Consider the following 19,580-nt stretch of genomic DNA (forward strand, 5'->3'; position numbering starts at 1 on the left):
AATCTAACCCTGGTGCTAACAGCTGTAGGGTCATAATGAGTTAGGTCCATATTCACTCAGGATATCTGACACCTAAGGAACAGTGACAGAGACCCATACAACAAATGGGGACTGTTCTAAATGAAGATCAGTTTCTAATAGTTTCTTAGAATTAGTTCTGATTGCCTTCCAGGCATTCAGGTTAAAATTTTTTCAAAAGTGAGGTTGGAAAACATTACTGGCTTTGAACTGATTCTTATACATAAAGCTCTGTGTATGTGTTCTTCAATCCCAGAGATTCCCAGTTTCTACCCAACATCGTTAGCCACCAAGAGGTTTGCTCATCTCTTACAGCCCACCACCGGTGTGTTTTGTCCCATGCAGGAGTTTGTTATGCAGAGTTTGGAGTCCGTGTCCCGAAGACCACAGGGTCGGCCTACACCTACAGCTATGTCACTGTGGGGGAGTTTGTGGCATTTTTCATCGGCTGGAACCTGATCCTGGAATACCTGATTGGCACTGCAGCCGGTGCCAGTGCTCTGAGCAGCATGTTTGACTCGCTGGCAAACCACACCTTCAGCCGCTGGATGGTGAACAGCGTGGGGACCCTCAATGGCCTGGGTAAGACCACCACACCCTCTCACCCCAACATGCAAACTTTCTGAGCCAAATAAGTGGGTTTTCCTTTCAGGATGCAACTTGGCAAAATGTATCAATAGCCTTAAATATGTGTTGGTTTGGTGTGTGTGTGTGTGTGTGTGTGTGTGTGTGTGTGTGTGTGTGTGTGTTGTTGTTGTTGTTGTTGTTGTTTTTGCAAAGTAATTCTTTTCCTGCAAATCTATCCTAAGGAAATCAGTCTAATTTCCATAAAGCTTTCTACAGAAAAATGTTCATCACAGCCTTATTTATAATAACAAAAATAATTAGAAACAGCCTAAATATTCTACAGTGGAGCAAATGGCTAAGTAAGTCATGAAAACATATTATGTAGCTTGAAATTACAAGAATGACTAGGAAAACTGTTGTAATAACATGGAATGTTTTTAATGTAATGGCATGTGACAAAGGATGCAAATCATACATGTATCATGTTAATAAATACATAAAAATAAAACAAATGATGTAAGAAGAACTGTAAGAAACTTCTCCATTGGCTTCCTCAGAAGATTTTTAAATTTTTCATAAATAAGCATGTATTAATTTTTAAATGAGTAAAAAAATTAATATATTTCTAAAATAGATTCAGTCTAGCAGAGGTCAAGGATGGCAATGGAACAGAGTGAATACTAAATGATCAGAGGCTCACAGAGCAGTTACCTTGAGACTTCAGATTCTGTCCATCACTTGCCTCCCACTTTCCATCCTGATGTCTGCTTTATGCTTTCACATTCATGGGAGGCTAAACATTAGTTGGGGAAACTTTGGGGTCCTGCCCCAGAACTTTGAGGAACTGATTATGAGGCTCTGTACAAGTCCTTTAACTTTGGTGTCTCTATCTGAAAAGAAGCAACAAAAATGCTGAGTATCCAGATACCATGAGAAGATAAAAATGTATGAAGACCACATCTCCTCAGTACACTAATTTCATAGAATTTTAAGTCTGCAAGGGTCCTCCAGCATCAGGGAGTCCAACCCCTAAACTTCACAGGTGAGGTCAGAGGAGCGAGGCACTTGCCCAGAGTCAGTCAGTCTGGCTTTGGGTCCTGTGTGCTTACTTTCACTGTACTTAATAGCAATTTAATTTAACTTGACCTCTCTGGTTACAGGCAAAAGTGTAGCTGAAATTCAGGAGCCTGACTGCTGAGGCAGTGCCTTTTCCACTCTATAGAGGGCAGGTGTCCACTGGCCAACGGACAAGACCTTGAAGGCTGTCCACTGGTCATTTTCTCTGCAGCCACATACACGTAAATGGAAAGAACACCTTTCTTCCAATAGTTTTCAAAGACACACATTTTAAATTTTTCTAATGATGAAAAAACTGCTGGAGTGGAAAGCAAAATTCATGGACTCTAAAGTGAACAAGAATGAAGATAAAACAATTTTCAAGTAACATGTTAGACCTATGTATACATCCCAAATATCCCAGGATAATCCTAACTTCAAATGTTCTGTGCCATGATTCCATAGGACTCTTGTAATTGTCATATCATATATCCCAGTTTTGGGTCTAGGATATCATGTTATTTTATCTATATACTAAAACCTTCCCAAATGCAAATAGACACTTGTAGACCACAGTGTAAGCACACACACACACACACACACACACACACACACACACACAGCATATCTCCTCCCTCTGTGACAATCTGACCACCCCTCTCAGAGCTGAGTGCAGATGCCCTGGGGAGGGGCTGGGAGTTTGCATGGCCTTTTTTCCCTCTGGACAATATTAACTCATGTCTTTCCCCTCTAGGGAAAGGTGAAGAATCCTACCCAGACCTTCTGGCTCTGGTGATCGCGGTCATCGTCACCATCATCGTCTCGCTGGGGGTGAAGAACTCTGTGGGCTTCAACAACGTGCTCAATGTGCTGAACCTGGCAGTGTGGGTGTTCATCATGATTGCAGGCCTCTTCTTCGTCAATGGGAAGTACTGGGCGGAGGGCCAGTTCTTGCCCCATGGCTGGTCAGGGGTGAGTTCATTCCTAAATCCCTATATACCTCTCCCATGCTCTGCCTTCCACGCCATGATGAGTCTAAGACATGTTTTCAGGAAAATGCTGCTGTGTCTCATAATCTTCACGCCACCCTCTTCATCACCTTTCATTGGAATGTTCTGAAGAAGTAAATCTCATTTTATTTTGGTTCACAAACATTTATTAAAATCCAATTTTATAGATATCTAATAGATTTGTTGTGTTGGTCCCTTGCAATATACCTAATACTAAGTGCTTTGCATGTAATATCTTATTTAATCTTCCTAATAACTGTGCAAGGAAATACTTACCTTCTGGTCTTGCAGGTGAAAAAACTCACACTCAGAGAAGTCAAAGATTTGCTATTAAGCATACAGTGTAGGTAAGCACAAAGGACCCAAAGCCAGGACTGTCTGACTCCAAAATCTGTAGAATCTCCCTATAGTTTATTTAGGTGACAGATAGTCCATCAATAAACAAGGCAGTAACAAAGGCCAGGAGAGGGACGAGTGGGGAAGAGATTAGTGTTTCTTGGGTATGGAACTAGGGAACAAACAGTTTTTTGCTGTTGTTTTTTTATTTTCTTATCTTTTTCCTTTTTTAATCCTCACCCAAGGACATTTATTTTATTGATTTTAGAGAGAGGGGAAGGAGAGGGAGAGGGAGAGAAAGAGAGAGAGAAATATAGTTGTGAAAAAGAAATATCAATCGGTCGCCTCCCGCATGTGCCCCAACCAGGAATTGAACCCACAACCTGGGTATGCGCCCTGATCGGGAATCAAACCCTCAACCCCTCAGTGCAGGAGACAACGTTTCAACCAACTGAGCCACACTAGCCAGGACAGGAAAAAACTGTTTTTAAATCTAATCCCAGCATTTGACCCAAAGTGGATAGTCTTCTGGGGTCTGAGGGCAGTTGAGTGGGCCTATGGTACAGCTTATAAATTCCATTCCACTGCACGGTTCACAAAGAGAAATCCACCTGATGTGGTCTGGGGTTTGGCAAGACAGTAGGCTGGACCAAAAGGGCATGTTCAGATCTCACCCCTGTGACAAGTAGTTCTAAGTCGCACCTGGATTCTTTCTCTAGGATAACTAACAAATCTTTACTTTATGAATTAATTGGTAAAATTCACCAGCCCATTCTTTTTTTTTAATAGTTGAACATAAATCAGAGAATTTTGAGCTGAAAGGGGTCTTTACAGCCACCAGATCCTATTCCCCCATTTAACAGGTAGAGAAACTGAGGCTGAGAGTGGCAAACCTGCCTAAGATGGTGGCAGAAGCAAGTCTAGGATTTCACCAATTTTGCTTTTGTAGCTTTTTCTTAAACTGTTTTCTTCCAAGATGTTCAGGGACCAGAAATCTCTCTGGGAGAACACTCAAAATAACTTCTGTTATTTTGAACCATGCCATGCTGTTCAATGCAGAGAAATAAGCAAGGAAACAATTTCAGCCAAGATTTCTAGTCTTCTGCTTATCTGTAAGAATTCCACAGAACCACAAAGTTTATTCCGCCTCTTTGAAATGAATAAGTCCTGAAACTGGTTAAAACCAGAAGAGACAAAGACACTGTTGACCCCATTCTGGATCCCTAAATCTGTATTCGCTTATGATACAAATCGTTTCTTTCCTATCAAAAAGGAGAGGGAAAAAAATTACGAGTGACAAAGAAAAAGTGTTTTTCAGAAACTCAATTGCATTTTTTTCATCATAGCACACAAAAATGTTCTCACCATTTTCTTAGCAATGTAAGAAATTATTGGGTCATGGACTTACTGTAAGACTTTGGCCAACAGCTAACTTCTGTGCTTTTAGGTTTTTTTCAGCTATCAAGTGGGAAGACTAATTTACCAAATGTTTGCAAAAGAGAATAAAATCTTGGATGTTTTTATATGCAGTGTGTAGCGAGCAATAATGATAATGACAGGAGGGAGGAGCTAGAATATATCCACTACCTGCTAGGTGCCCTTTGAATTGTGCATTGTTCTCTATGAATGTTATCTCATTCTTACAACAAAACTTTAATGCAAGTGCTGCTGTCTCCAAGTTACAGATGGAGGATCCAAGGCTCAAAGAGGCTGGGTTACTTATCTGAGGTCACTGAGCTAGTCAATACCAGGACTGAAATTCCTGCCCAGGTCTGGGTGGCTCCAAAACCCTTTACTACATCAATGCCCTGTGCATGATGACCCTCCCTTCTGACAGGTTATATTATTATTTCCTTTAAGCCTTCCCAAAATCATAGAGTCTTGGACCTGGGAAGAGCGGTCAGAGATGGCCTAGTCTCATTCTTCAAAGGGGAGTATAATTAAACCAACCCAGGTCAAATGTGCATTGTTTACCAAGATATCATGTCAGAGCAATTCAAAAACTTTTTTTAATTACTTGGATTATGTTAAATTTTCAAAATCTTCCTAGTAGCGCCCAATTTTGCTAAGTGGTTAGAAAGTCGGCCTGTGGACTGAAGGGTCCCAGGTTCGATTCCAGCCAAGGGTACATGCCCAGGTTGCAGGCTCAATTCCCAGGGCATGCAGGAGGCAGCCAATCAATGATTCTCTCTCATCATTGATGTTTCCATCTCTCTCTCCCTCTCCCTTCCTCTCTGACATCAATAAAAATATATTTTTTTAAAAAAATCTTCCTAGTAGCTTTCTTGAATGGCACACACTGTAGTCTAGGCCCCACGTGACAACTGGAAAAAGTAAATACCCTTTGCCCATACTGAAGAAGATGAGTCTTTTAGTCTTTCTTCTTGTACTTCATCCTGGGGTCTTTTTCTCTTTGGGGGTGTCCTCTTCCCTTCTTTGGGGCTCCACATCCTTCCTCAGTCAGGAGCCTGCCTTTAAGGAAGGAGCTCATTAAGCCAGCTTCAAAGGCTCTCCATTTGCATATTCCAGGTTCCCACCAGCTTTTATAGCAAGAAATGAAGATCAGAAATCAGCCATAAAAATCAAGGAAGATTCCGTTCCCAACACTTAACATTTTCTTTATGACAAACTCTTCCATATACAATTTTCCTTTAATCTTCACAACAGCCCTGCAAAATAAATACAATGATCTCCACTTTTACATCAAAATAACTAAAGCTTAGACCACAGATCTTAATCATAAAAGAGTTGAAATGTGGTCCCAGTTCTGGAGGAGCCAAAGCACTCACTTATATACTCTAATACCCCCTGGTAGTGAACACATGGGACCAATTGTCTTTTTCTTTTCTTTTCTTTTCTTTTTTTTTTTTTTTGCATTTTTGGCCACTGACCTCCAACTCAAACCTACCACCTTGAGTAGGCTTGCCATTGGCCAGCAAAAAAGTTGGACTGGGATTTTGGATTTTTCACTGCAAATCCCTTCTCCCTGCAGGAAATACAAATATGTGCCCTAATGGCTGTGATTAAAAGCACCATCTGAGCACAAAGGACATCCCAGTGTGAAGATGTTGCTGACTCATCCTCCTTGCTATCTGCCTGGCCTTGGATTTCTGCAGAGAGAATTTCCTCACTGGCGAACTGGCCTGGACCTGTTCTTTCTCAAGTTTGGTTTCAGGTCACCTTTCCAGTCCAGCAAGGCCACTTTGAATATAGATTCTATTTTTTAAGGTCCCTGTCTTCTCATGAGCATTTCATCCACCACATTAATAAACACACTCCCTACTCTGTTATCTAGCAATTGTCAATAAAAGTGAGTTGCCTACTTGGCTGCTGCATGAATTTCTTTACTCCCTAGGGAAAACCTGACCTCCAAGGGGATTAGTTCAGAGTTCCAATCTACTCTATTCTTCCTCTCTTTAGGTAGGATGGGATGGAGGAAACCAATGGTTTATAAACAAATGGTTTATAAGGATACCAATACATGACTTGCAACACAATTCTCAAGTACTTTGAAAGGGTTAATGAGCAATCTGTCCTCTGGCCATGGACCCCTCATAGGCCTACTCTTTCCCTGCTACAACTACTTCCTTCCAAAGAAAATAGCTTAAGGAATGGTTTACTCACTTACAGGTTCTGGGTCAAATGCTTCTTTGGTCTTGAAGAGCTTAAGAACAACAAACATTTTCCCCCTATATCAAGTAACTGCTGGCCCTCAGCTGAACCCCTGCTTCCATCTGCAAATCCTCAGCCCCTGAACATTGTTGGATGTGTATTCCCTCTATGTTATTTGTTCTTGATGCTATCTTATGGTTTTTCTTTAACCAAATAAGTCCCCCTACAAGCACAAATAGCTCCCAGGAAAATGGCTCATAGCAAGTATTTGTGGGGAATGCTGACAACCTCCAAAGGAAAAGTTCTTTTCCATGTCCTCCACATTTGAATCCATTTGCTGGAAACTAGTAGTACATTCCACTGTCACTGCAAACAGGCTGCTAATAGCTGGAGCATGAGCGTGGTAGAAAATGTTATTAAAGTTGTAGTTTCGTCTTGTTACCTTGGGAGTGAATTATATAAAGGTGCCTAATTACCTCCTAGGCATCTGGCAGATTGGCCAAGGCATGACATAGAGGGCTGCCTCATCCTAATGCCTCTCAAATAGCAGCAAGGCACAGGGGAGTTAGCTTTTAGGGACCCCACACACTGAGTAGCAGGCCACTAATGACATTGCTTTTGACAACTAATTAAGCAGCAGCCCTCCAGCAACTGAGACAGGAGCTGCTTCCCCACAAAGGTCTATAGAGGCACAGACCCATCTGGATCTCCTGGCTGAGCAGCTATACCAGGTTTACTTTGGAAAACATTTTCTGCTATGTCATCAAATTAAAAAGTCAACACTATTTTTTATTTATGTAAAACAGTAAAGGAAAGTTAGGATAAAGTACCAATGAAACCAGTAACACACACATACACTTCACCCACCAATTTTATTCACAGGTGCTCACCCTTAGGTACCACTCACATTGTCATGCATGGAAAGGTATTCTAATCATAAATACCAGCGGCCAGAGTAAAATGGAAAGCAGTTTTAGTGGTTACTTGAGTAGAGATACACCCATACACAGTTTCACTTCATGGCTCCTTTGTATTTACCAATCAGGGATCATTTGCTTGCAAGGAGATAACCCCATTCAAACTAATTGAAGTAAAAAGGAGACCTTATTTGTTAATTCCATTATCTTCTCCTTGATAATCTGTTCATTTCATCTACAACTTGTGAGGCCAGGGTCTGTTTGATCTTGGCAGGTGGGCTGGTTTTTCTCCCTTTGTCTCCACTCCCCAGATTCATTTTCCACCCATCATGCTCTGTTCTGTACTCCAGAAGACCCCTTTGCTATTTCCGGTTGGGTTCAGTCAATGAGAGATATCATCAGGAGATCAGAAGGTGAGAGGAGAGTAAGACCAGAGTATGTCCTCCTCGCTCCCAGCCAGCCTTAGCTCCTATAAGCTCTTCATTGAAATAATTTCATTTGAACCATCTCAGTTAAATTCTGTTTTCTTCCTAATGCAGTAGAACCTCCCAATGTCCTACCTTCGATCTCTCCAGCCTTCAACCACAATTTTTTTCTAGTTATTCATAGGCAAATTCAGGCTAACAGACATTGTCTTTGCAAACTTATTCTCTCTCTTCCTAATTTGATTATGTTAACTTTCTGGTATCTAATTATCAGCAATTGCCACCTATCCTTTCATTCACTTAGAAAATAGCATTTGTGTTTTTAAAAATAATATAGATATTTATTCATCTTATTCAGTTTGTTTACCTCAGTCAAGGCTGCATTTTGGGGTTGTGTGGTGTCCTCAAGACTCCAAGCACCACAAGGTCACACTCAGAGAACTTTTTGCTCATTACTGTCTCCACACCAAGCACAGTGCATGGCACGTGGGCTAATAAATATGTGTCAAGAACAAGGAGAAGAATGAGGAGGCGGGCAAGGAATTTGTTTGTGCCCCTGGGTTTCATCTGTCCTAGAAAATTTTACAAGTTATAAAAATACTACTGGTAAGAGATAATACTTATTGAGCAACTACAGAATTCTAGGACTGCAATTTATTATATTATCTCATTCAATCCTTGTAACAACCCTATGAGCTAAGTACTATCATGCTCTCCATTTAAGAGATAAACTGGGCTCCAAGAGGTTGGGAACTTGTTCTAGGTCACCAACCTAGTATATGGCAAAACCAGGTTTGACAGTCTACAAAGTCTGGACTCATAACTAAAGCTGATTCTACCCACGTTCATGGCTCTGGGATTCCCCCTGGAGCCTATAATATACCTCTCCTCCAAGTGCACGGTCCAAACTTCAGAATTGGAAAGTGTGCTCTCTGACTTCCACTGAGTCTTCTCTTCCTCAAGTTATACATCCCCAGATCCCTAGGTGTCCCTCACATGGTGTGTTTTTACAGACCTCTCACCTTTTTCTAGGATAGATTTGCCCCAAAATTCTTGTTTAGGACTCTCCCACACTCCTTTCCTCAGCAGTGAGCTCTTCTAGTATCTACAAACTTTCAATTAGACTTAGAACTGATCACACTAAAGAGGCACAGAACTGTAGCCCTGGAACATCCTAATTGGGACAGATGCACCTTCAGACTGACTATCACATCAGGTCACTGTACGATTTACAAGAGGGGTGTGTGTGTGTGTGTGTGTGTGTGTGCCCATGTGTGCGCAGGTGCTAAAGGAAGAGTAAGCAGGAAGCGGTCTTAAAGCAAAGCTTTGCTTGATTGGGGCAGCTTAGCAAGCCTGCAATCCCAGCATGTGTTCATCCTTAACAAACCGAAACGTTTTCTAGATAAGTGAAAGCAAGCACATTTCCAAGCCCGTGACCCTCCATGTACATCTGTTTTCTCTCCTTGTGTGAAGGCTAAAGACACTTTCCATGCCCTGAAATGAAGGACTTTGCTGGGGTGAGATTGGGAGTTATCTCCTCTCCCAGAGAGTAGCTCTCTGACTACAGAACTGCTTGTTTGAGAAGTTCTTTCTACTTGAGTTATTGGACTAGACCAGGAATTCCTAGATTTGGGGGATGGGTGGGGGAATGAACTCCTTGGCTGTCTGGTGAAGCCTGTAAAGTTCACCTGAGAACTGTGTTTATAAATGAATAACCTAATTACATAAGAAATCAGAAGGAATCAATTATACTGAAATGCAGTTATAAAAATATTTTTAAATTGTGATAGAATAACAATGTGCTTCTTTATTAGTACATCAAATATTAAAACATATATCTATCGTAATTTGAAAGTAGCAATGAGCACAACTGATATTCTAAGATCTCTGCCATGACCCTAATATGATAGAAAAATGATTGCTACCAGTGACAAAGTTATCACCTACATTCTTTTTATTTTAATATATTTTATTGATTTTTTACAGAGAGAAAGGGAGAGGGATAGAGAGTTAGAAACATCGATCAGCTGCCTCTTGCACACCCCCTACTGGGTATGTGCCCGCAACCAAGGTACATGTCTTTGACCAGAATAGAACCTGGGACCCTTCAGTCCACAGGCCGACACTCTATCCACTGAGCCAAACCGGTTAGGGCTATCACCTACATTCTTGATTGAAAGAAATGCTTACATTCCATCAGAGGTTAGTGAAAATAAAGATGTCACACTTTCTCAACAAAATTCACATACCCTCTGAATTGCACAGACCCAGGATAATCCCAGTTAGGGAACTGAAACATTGGAATCATAATGAGAGAAACTGTGGAAGAGACCAACTCATTTTGCAGATGAGCAACGGTTGCTTTTGAAGGGTTGAGATCTTCAATATTGAGATGGACCTTGCAAGTTCTAGAATTTAGTATTTTGTTTTTTACTTATTGAGAAGTCAGTGGGAAAGGTGAGAGTGAAAATTTAGGGGCAGGTGTCTGCTTGGCATGTGTTTTAATATTTCATCATTTATACGCTGAATGTGCAGAAAAGAAAAAAAAAAGGCCATGTCTCCTGGATCCCCTAGTTAGAGCTTAAATGCTTCCAAGTCTCCTCAACCCATACACACAAGTCCAGAAAAATCTCTCTCACCTCCCCCTAAAGGGACATCCCCAAGCATTCAAAGAGGCACATTTTTTTTTGCTTTCAGCTAATAATGAGGGTGCTAAGATAGGTGCATTTATACTTCAGTAGATTATTTGAAATAAAGTAGCACTCTCCTCAATGGAAATTTTTCACAGACCCCTTGACTTATCAAGTTCCAACCATCCCTGGAGTCACGCATGCTCCTGACAGACAGACATCCAGTAGATGTCACTGGATACCACCTCCCCAGCTTTACACAGCCAACTACCTCAGACTTTCTCCTGCCTTGTAGCCCTATTAGGTCACTGAAGCCCCCCAAAAAAGCAGAAGAATTAAACTGTCTCTACCTGTCTTCCCAGGGAAGACAATAGAATATCTGAAGATCTGAAAGTCTTTTACATCACTTCAGATCTAGAAGTTACCAAGAGATGATCTATCAGAAGCACTAATGGTGATTTGGGCAAGAAAATTCCTTGTGCAGACACCTGAGCCCACTACACTAAACGCCAGAAGTGCCTACCCCATGTCTCTGTGACAGTCACAAGTAGCTCCCCAAATTTACAAATGCCCCCTAGGGGTAGTCATACAGCCCCTGTTTGTGGTTGAGAAACCCTGGCTAAAAGCACAGAGAGATTAATGAGTTCTCCCAAGACATGGGGATAGCCAACTTAGTGATTTTTTTATAGTCCCACTTAGTTCCAAAAATGAGTTGAATGTGTTGAATGGCTTATTTTTATTTGGGCATAATTCTTCTTATTTCCATTTTACACCTGAGGAAATGGACCAGTGTCACACAGCTAGAAAGTAGAGGAGATCAGAACGTAAGTGTTTAGCACAAGTCCCACCATGTTACTCCCTCTGCCACTCAGTAATGTCTTCTGGGCATTGGTCAATTGTGGGTACCACATGTAATGCCCTGGTACTGCTCTGGTACTGACAGATGTCATCATCCCTACAGGTGCTGCAAGGAGCAGCCACATGTTTCTATGCTTTCATTGGTTTTGACATCATCGCCACCACTGGAGAGGAAGCCAAAAATCCCAACACGTCCATCCCTTATGCTATCACCGCCTCCCTGGTCATCTGCCTGACAGCATATGTATCTGTAAGTACCAAGACTTGTGGGACCCTCCTCATGGCCTTTTTTCATATTTGACCCTAAAATGTGGCTCTGGGGCTGGGTCCCCTTCTGTCAGGAAGTGATCCTTTCCTTGTGCCCTTGGTGTTTGTACACGAGTCCATGCTCCCTATATCTTCGCCCACCGATGACAAGCTGAAAATCAGGACTCCAAACTAGAGATGGGAGAAGCCCAGGCCTTCCTTTAAGTCACTGCCTCTGAGTCTCCATCCCCAACTGCCCTACACACAGGCTCCTGGTGTCCACTGCTGCCTGGGGATGGTGTGCTGGGAGTGGGCCACCGTCCAAGGATCTCAGATCATAGGCTGGCAGTAACGGGTGGGTGTGCGAGCAGAGGCTTTGTGGGCCTCTGTGCACCCTCCTCAATGCTCTTCTGTCTTCTGGGAGCTTCCCGGCAGTGAAGAGGTGAGGCAAGGCGAGGCTCCCTCAGAGTCAAGAGAGAGAGTGCATCGTCCTCTGAAGATGCTCTTCCCTTAAATGCTGGGGTGGGGGTGCAATTTCTTTCTGCTTTTGTTTCTTTTTAGAGGAGCTTAAGCTTACCCCTTATGGTTTCCCTGTCAAGGGTTGTCCTCATAATAAAGCTTTCAGACTTGTGTCCTCAGGATCACACCCTAAGATGCTCCTCACACTTTTGATCTGTCATCTCTCAGCTCCCACCCTAGAATTTCTATCACAGAGATAGTTCAGCCACATCCAAGATCCCCCTCACCCCTTGGCAATGGAGAGAACCAGCTGACAAGCCAACAGGTGTGTGTTTACACAAATACTCAAGGCCCTGAGGGCCCCACTCCAGTCACCACAATTAGGAAAGAGTCAGCAGCTGGGGTGCACACTATAAGTAAGCCCTGTGGCTCCTGCTGCCATAGCATGGGAAAAGCACCTCCTTCCCATCCCCCCAGAAAAAAAATATTTTTGAAAAATATGTTTTTATTGATTTTTTAGAGTGAGATGAAGGGAGAGAGAGAAACATCAATGAAAGACAAACACTGATAGACTGCCTCCTATTCCCAGTGTGCTTGCAACCAGACACACAGGGATTCAACCCGGTGAACTCTTGGTGCATGGGACAATTCTCAATCCACTGAACCACACTGGCCAGGCACAAAATAAAACCATCTTTCGCAACTACCTAAAGAAGCCAGACCAATGGATCATTAAGGCAAGCTGCAAAACGGGATTGTCCTGGAAACCAAAGGAAAACACAAGAGCTGCTTTGGATGTGGTTTATAGAAAGTCAGTTGCCCAGCCAAACATTCATGGATAGGTCATTTATCACCTCCCGCCATGCACACATATTACAAGTGGCTTCCTCTTATCTATATCCTGATGATCCCTGCAGTCAGAGTGTTCAGGGAGGTGTGGTGTCGGGGGAGCAGCAGAGACACTCTGCTATGCATTTCCTCTCCTATTCCTCCCTCATACCTTCACCTCCTCCAGGGATTGACCCTTGCAGCACCCACACAATAAGGTTAATAATAACTGCTTCTTTCTTAGAATGGCACTTCATAGACTACAGAGCACTTTCAGGCATCTACCAACCCTTTGCCTATCCTGATCTAATGAGGATAGAAGACACAACAGAAATTGCTGTAAGATCAATCCCACTCTCCTCCAGCCCACCCCACCCCACCCCCAAAGGGGACATTGAAAGTGGTGAGTGGCTGCTGTGAAATATTTGTTCAGAATGCATGGGCCTTAGCTATGCCTCAGGAGTTGTTTGTTCCTGTGCTGGTCAGCAGTCCGCCATTCCACCACCAGAAGAGCTGGATTGCTGGGCTGTGGTAGCCCATCCTGCTGTCCTCTCTCGGCCCATGGCTTCACTGGAAGTTCTCAGCTCCTGAGGAATAGACAAAGAAGTGATCTAAAAATGCATCGCTCTCTCCCTTTCAGGCTCTGAACTCCTTTCCTGATGCCAGCATTGGCCTTTTCAGGCCAAAGGGGAGCCTGGCTGTATGACTGGTGGCTCCATTGCCTGAGGCCAATTCTGAAGGGAGCGATATTATGGTAGATCTATAATGTATGAAGGGAGATAGGTCCTGGCTAAGTGATTCTTGATTAAGCAAAGCCATGGTGGTATTATGGCCCAGAGTAGGACTGGATTCTATCCTGAAGCCATTATTTGTTTGTTGGCCTGCCTGGCTCCTGGGACTGAGCCACAGAGAAGAAATGGAAATATGAGTCCTCATCTGAGTCTCATCAGTTTATTGGCTATGGCTCTCCTACACAACTATCTTTGGAGTTCTACTCTCTGGTCTTTGGGGTGACAGGGAGTACTGTTAAGACCTTATAGGACCCTGAAAGTTGAAAAGAAATGAGAGTCATGTCCATGTGGGCAGGGTGCTCATGGTCACTGCCAGGCCCTGGCTCCAATGCCTGTGGCTGCAGCTCCTCCCACTTGGGAATTGCCTTTCATTGAACTGTCAGTACTTTCATGGGGCTGAAATACCTGAAGACTTATTCCTCAGATATGAAAGGCCCATTGAAAGATATTAGAGGTGATCAGGTCTAGTCCACTAAATCCATGTGTGGGGAGAAAATAGAGACCAAGAACTCCAGAGGCCAAATGCTTATAAGGGAAGTTATGTGCCAAGAAGTGGCAGGTCCAAACTGCCGTGCAGCCCTCTGACTCTGAGTCCTCTGACTTTCTCTCCTGTGGGTCTTTCATCCATGCTGTCAGTGCCCTCTACCTCCAGCCATGTTTTCTCTTGTTTCAACAGGTGAGCATGATCTTAACTCTGATGGTGCCATATTATGCCATTGACACGGAATCCCCGCTCATGGAGATGTTTGTGGTTCATGGGTTCTATGCTGCAAAATTCATTGTGGCCATTGGGTCAGTTGCAGGACTGACGGTCAGCTTGCTGGGCTCCCTCTTCCCAATGCCGAGGGTCATTTATGCCATGGCTGGTGATGGGCTCCTATTCAGGTAAGGTTTATGCTCTGTGGAATTAATTCTATTATGTCATACTTGTACAGGGAGAATGTCACTCGCTGTCAGCCTCCCTGCAAGTTTGATGTGTGTGAGTGCCTGTCACATAGACTGTGGAACTTGTCACATACTGGCAAAGAGTTTGAGTTGAAAGAGCTTACGCCCTGAAACTGCTCCTCTATTGGACTCTGGGTCCCTCAATCCAGCACAAACTGATCTGTTCCTCTATCTGCCCCCTCTCCTGTTTGATATTGTATATCCCTTTGTAAAGATGGTAAGTGCCAAACTGTGGCACTGGGTGGCCTCCAGAAGGAAGAACCCATCCTGGGACATCTTAGGCCTGCCCTCATATTGAGGCCTGGTACCTGGCCCTGTCTGCACAGCCCCTCTGAAGTTGAAAAAGTTCAAAGTTTTCATCAAAGAGATAATAATACCCTATGAACTGAACCTAATAATAGTAACAACAATAGCTACCATTCATTGAATATTTGTACATCCCAGGTGCTTTGTATATAGTATGCCTTTAAGTCATCACAATAACTCTATTTAGTCATCACAATAACTCTGTTTTGCAGATGAGTGAACTAGATGAGTGACTAAAATCACACAGCTTCTGAGTGGGGAGCCAGGATTTGAACCCAAGACAGTCTAACTCCAAAGACCAGACTTTTAACCACACCAATATAGTGACATTTCCAGCTCCCTATCTTGAACATGAAGTGGTCTATCTGCCCCCAGCACAGAGGTGATGTGGCCCCATCTCTTGGTTCCCAGTGTCCACCATGGGAGGGGCTTGCAGGGAAGGCATTCTTTCCAGTGCACAAAGCAAGGTGTAAACCCTGGAGACCAGGAGCCCTTGGGTGCAGAGGGAACCAGCTCAGGGACTTTATCTCTGCCATTGGCTGTCACCTTCTGCTCCAGTTCCTCAGCCTATCCCCTGTGCTGCTATATTAGGGAAGCTGGACAGATCAGGGAGAATCTGACCAAGGTGGGGGTGTGACAACTACACACATCAAAGAAAATTAAAAGGAAAGACACTAGGGCTCCAAGAACGGTTTATTGTCTTGTGTAAATCCTGAAAATAAGGGAGGAGTAAAAGAGGCAGGAGTGGGGAGGATCATGAAGAGAGCAGGAACCTAATTAAGGTCCACAGGAACTGCTAAGGAAGCAGCAGCCATTCATTCACTCTTGTTGGTCTCCAGTTGGTAACTGGCTGAATTTAGCCTGCACCAATGAGTACTGGTTCCTAATTATTGTGCTATTTTACCAGCTTACTTCTTGTACTTTTGTTATAAAGCTGTGCATCTCAAGGTTTGGCATAAGTCATACTCTGGAGGTTTTTTTTTAATGCATAATTTGTTTAGTCCCACTCCCAGAGATTCTGATGTGGTAGGTCTCAGGTGAAACCTGAAAATATGTATTTCTCACAAGCTCCAAGGCAATGCTGGTGCTACTGATACATGGACAATACTTGGGGTTACACAGGTCCAGAGGACCCCCAAACATTTATCTCATCTAGCAAGTGTGTGACTTCTACTATCACTTCTTCCTAGCAAAGCTTGGATTTCAATTTAGGTTTCTGAAATACCTCCTAGATTCAAGATTCAATCAACCCTTCACATCACATAATAGACTAGGAACTTTAATAAAAAGTTTGTCTCAACACCAATGAATTAAAGTAAACTATTTTTAAATTGTATTCCAGGAACAATATCCTAGGGTCAGAAGCATAGCTGTATTTAAAGCAATGAATCCATAAGCCAATTGGAGGGACCGGATCAGGAGGAAGTAAGCCATGTTAGAGTCAGTCACCATCTGTAGCCATGTTAACCCTGTGCTTCGTTAACCTCCCAGGTTTCTAGCTCATGTGAGCTCCTACACCGAGACGCCAGTGGTGGCCTGCATCGTGTCGGGGTTCCTGGCGGCTCTCCTCTCGCTATTAGTCAGCCTGAGAGATCTGATAGAGATGATGTCCATCGGCACACTCCTTGCCTACACCTTGGTCTCTGTCTGTGTCTTGCTCCTTCGATACCAACCAGAGAGTGACATTGATGGTTTTGTCAAATTCTTGTCTGAGGAGCACACAAAGAAGAAGGAGGGCATTCTGGCTGACGGTGAGAAGGAAGTATGTTCTCCTGTGAGTGAAGGGGAAGAGTTTTCTGGCCCTGCCACCAACCCATGTGGGGCCAAGAACTTACCATCCTTGGGAGACAATGAGATGCTCATAGGTAAATCAGACAAGTCAACCTACAATGTCAACCACCCCAACTACGGCACTGTGGACATGACCACAGGCATAGAAGCTGACGAATCTGAAAACATTTATCTCATCAAGTTAAAAAAGCTGATCGGGCCCCGTTACTACACCATGAGGATCCGGTTGGGCCTTCCAGGCAAAATGGACCGGCCCACAGCAGCTACAGGGCACACAGTGACCATCTGCGTGCTCCTGCTCTTCATCCTCATGTTCATCTTCTGCTCCTTTATCATCTTTGGTTCTGACTACATCTCAGAGCAGAGCTGGTGGGCCATCCTTCTGGTTGTTCTGATGGTGCTGCTGATTAGTGCCCTGGTGTTTGTGATCCTGCAGCAGCCAGAGAACCCCAAGAAGCTGCCCTATATGGCCCCCTGCCTCCCCTTTGTGCCTGCCTTTGCCATGCTGGTGAACATCTATCTCATGCTAAAGCTCTCCACCATCACATGGATCCGGTTTGCCGTCTGGTGCTTTGTGGGTAAGCAACTTCCTTTGGAGCCTTGAGAGTTCCATTTTAAGGCATTGAACAGCTTATCCCAAAATTACCTTCTTGCTGGACTAGGTATTACCATTCCAAGAAAAATCTGGCTGGTTCTATGGACCCTTGCTTTCTGCATTAGAGTCAAGAAAGTCAGTTATACCCTTTCTGCCTCCTATGGTCTTGGTCGTTGGTTCTGAAGAATGATGCTGATCAATCCGTCACTTCCATGAATACTATTACTGGACAGTCTTATTATGGATAATTAATACCATAAAATGTCCACTTTTAATGAATCCACATAAAAAGAGGGGGAAATGGCATTATAAAAGTGAGGGTGGGAAAAGTTGATTGGCATTCTATCTTAGAAACTAAAAATTATGAAAAAAAGTATTTTACAAAATTAAGTTAAAATAGGAACCATGTCATATTTTTTAAATGAGTAAAGTATAAATTAAGTATGGATTTTTGGCATCATTTTTATCTGATAAAATTGCATTATGGCACCATTTAACACCCCTCAATTCATATTGACTTTCATAAACTATTCAAGAGTTTTTCATTCCCTGCCCTCCCCCTGCAAGATCCTTTTTTATCCTTTAATATTCCAATCATTCTCTTGGGAAGTACCCATCACGTCATCATCCTTCTTCTGTTGATAACTGACATGACTCTGTCAGGTCCTCAATTGTTCACAGCTTTGGGTATGAATAGAGTTGCTCTCTCTAAGCTCACTTTCATTGCCTTCAAGAAGTTCCGTACCTTCCCCAAGATTTCTAATTTTCCTTTGTGATCTACTTATATTATATTCACAATAGATGTTTATCATATCTAACAATCACTGATTTTATGAGATGGCTGGGGATTGGTACTAATAGTAACCTGAGAGGGATGTTTAAGTGAAGACTAATTTTAAAGTTCTTTAGTCACTATTTTTATGTTCCCTATACAACTTGGTAACCCTAGAATCTCTGTTAACAAATACTTAGTTAAGGAGGATCCTTAGGTGCTTTGGGGAATAGAAAAGCAATAGAATAAGTAACTCCTGCCTTAAGGAGAGGATAGACAAATATGCATGAATCAACCAGTCTGGTCAAGACAGTATAGAGACTCATGGATTAGTAAACAATCCACTCCTTGAGGCCAGGGATATAGGTGTTCAATATTACAGCCTCTGTGCCTGGAACATAGTAGGTGCTTAATAAATACTTCTCTATTATTGTAAAGCACTTATTAGATGAGAAACAAAGAAACTTCCTATCATAATAGCCGGAAAGGACTTTGAGGAGGTAGAATTGGAACTGAACCTATAAAGTAAGGTTTAGATAGAGGGAAGTGGGGGGAGGGGAGGGAAGGGCATGGTACTCAAAGGAAAGAGCACATGTCTTCCAGCAGATTCCTCTCCTCTGAAGGACATTCTGTACCTTCCTATAAGCATTTTGTTTCAATTTTCCAGTCTTCTAAGTCTCATCCCTTGTTAGACATTAGGGGGGATTTCTCCAGAGGACAAGAGCACTAACTTGTCAAAGTTTTAATCATTTGTATGATTCATTCACAATCTCTCTTCTCTGTTTAAACATTTTTCCACTGGAACATGTAGCTAAGCAATGGAAAGATCCTACCATGGGTAGAGTGACTGAAATGGGTAGAAATATTTTAGTTATATATTTGTGAAATGAATGAAGGTATAGACACAAAGATACATGGACTTACTAAATCATTGCTAGACTATTAAAGCTGGAAGGCGCCTTCACGTTCTAGGTCAATATTACCCACAGTGGGGTGACTATCCCATTGGTAATATTTGGGCTGATTTTAGAGAGTATATGGGTAAACTCCTTATAATTACTATACATTTTCACATTACTAGAAAAAATAGACACACTCGCATAAATCTGGTGTTTATTTTTTAATTTAAAAAGGGAATCAAATTAAGAAAACCATTAGTACTAAATAGTACCAGTGCTATATGATTCATAGTAATAATTAACATATATAGCACTTATCACATAGTCATTATTGTGAGGGCTTTACTTATATTAACTTATTTAATCCTCACAGAACTCTCCATTTTAGAGATGAGGAAACTGAGGCATCTGACTGAGGTCACATCGCTAGAATATAGCAGAGCCAAAATTAGAACTCAGGTAGTGTGGGTCCAGAGTCCATGGTCATAGCCACTACACTAAAAATGTGATATATAAATA

At 42.6% G+C, this 19,580-nt stretch overlaps 1 protein-coding gene across 1 annotated transcript in view; it reads left to right on the forward strand.

Annotated features, from left to right (window-relative positions):
- Positions 1 to 19,580, forward strand: part of SLC7A14 (solute carrier family 7 member 14) — a 106,021-nt gene that overhangs the window by 71,510 nt on the left and 14,931 nt on the right. The window contains exons 3-7 of the mRNA XM_080655436.1: positions 364 to 600; positions 2,396 to 2,613; positions 11,533 to 11,679; positions 14,430 to 14,638; positions 16,496 to 17,373. Coding sequence (XP_080511562.1) covers positions 364 to 600; positions 2,396 to 2,613; positions 11,533 to 11,679; positions 14,430 to 14,638; positions 16,496 to 17,373 — 1,689 coding nt within the window. The remainder of the gene's footprint in view (positions 1 to 363; positions 601 to 2,395; positions 2,614 to 11,532; positions 11,680 to 14,429; positions 14,639 to 16,495; positions 17,374 to 19,580) is intronic.

Source organism: Plecotus auritus (genome assembly GCF_963455305.1).
Source record: "Plecotus auritus genome assembly, chromosome: 2".
Classification (NCBI taxonomy): Eukaryota; Metazoa; Chordata; class Mammalia; order Chiroptera; family Vespertilionidae; genus Plecotus; species Plecotus auritus.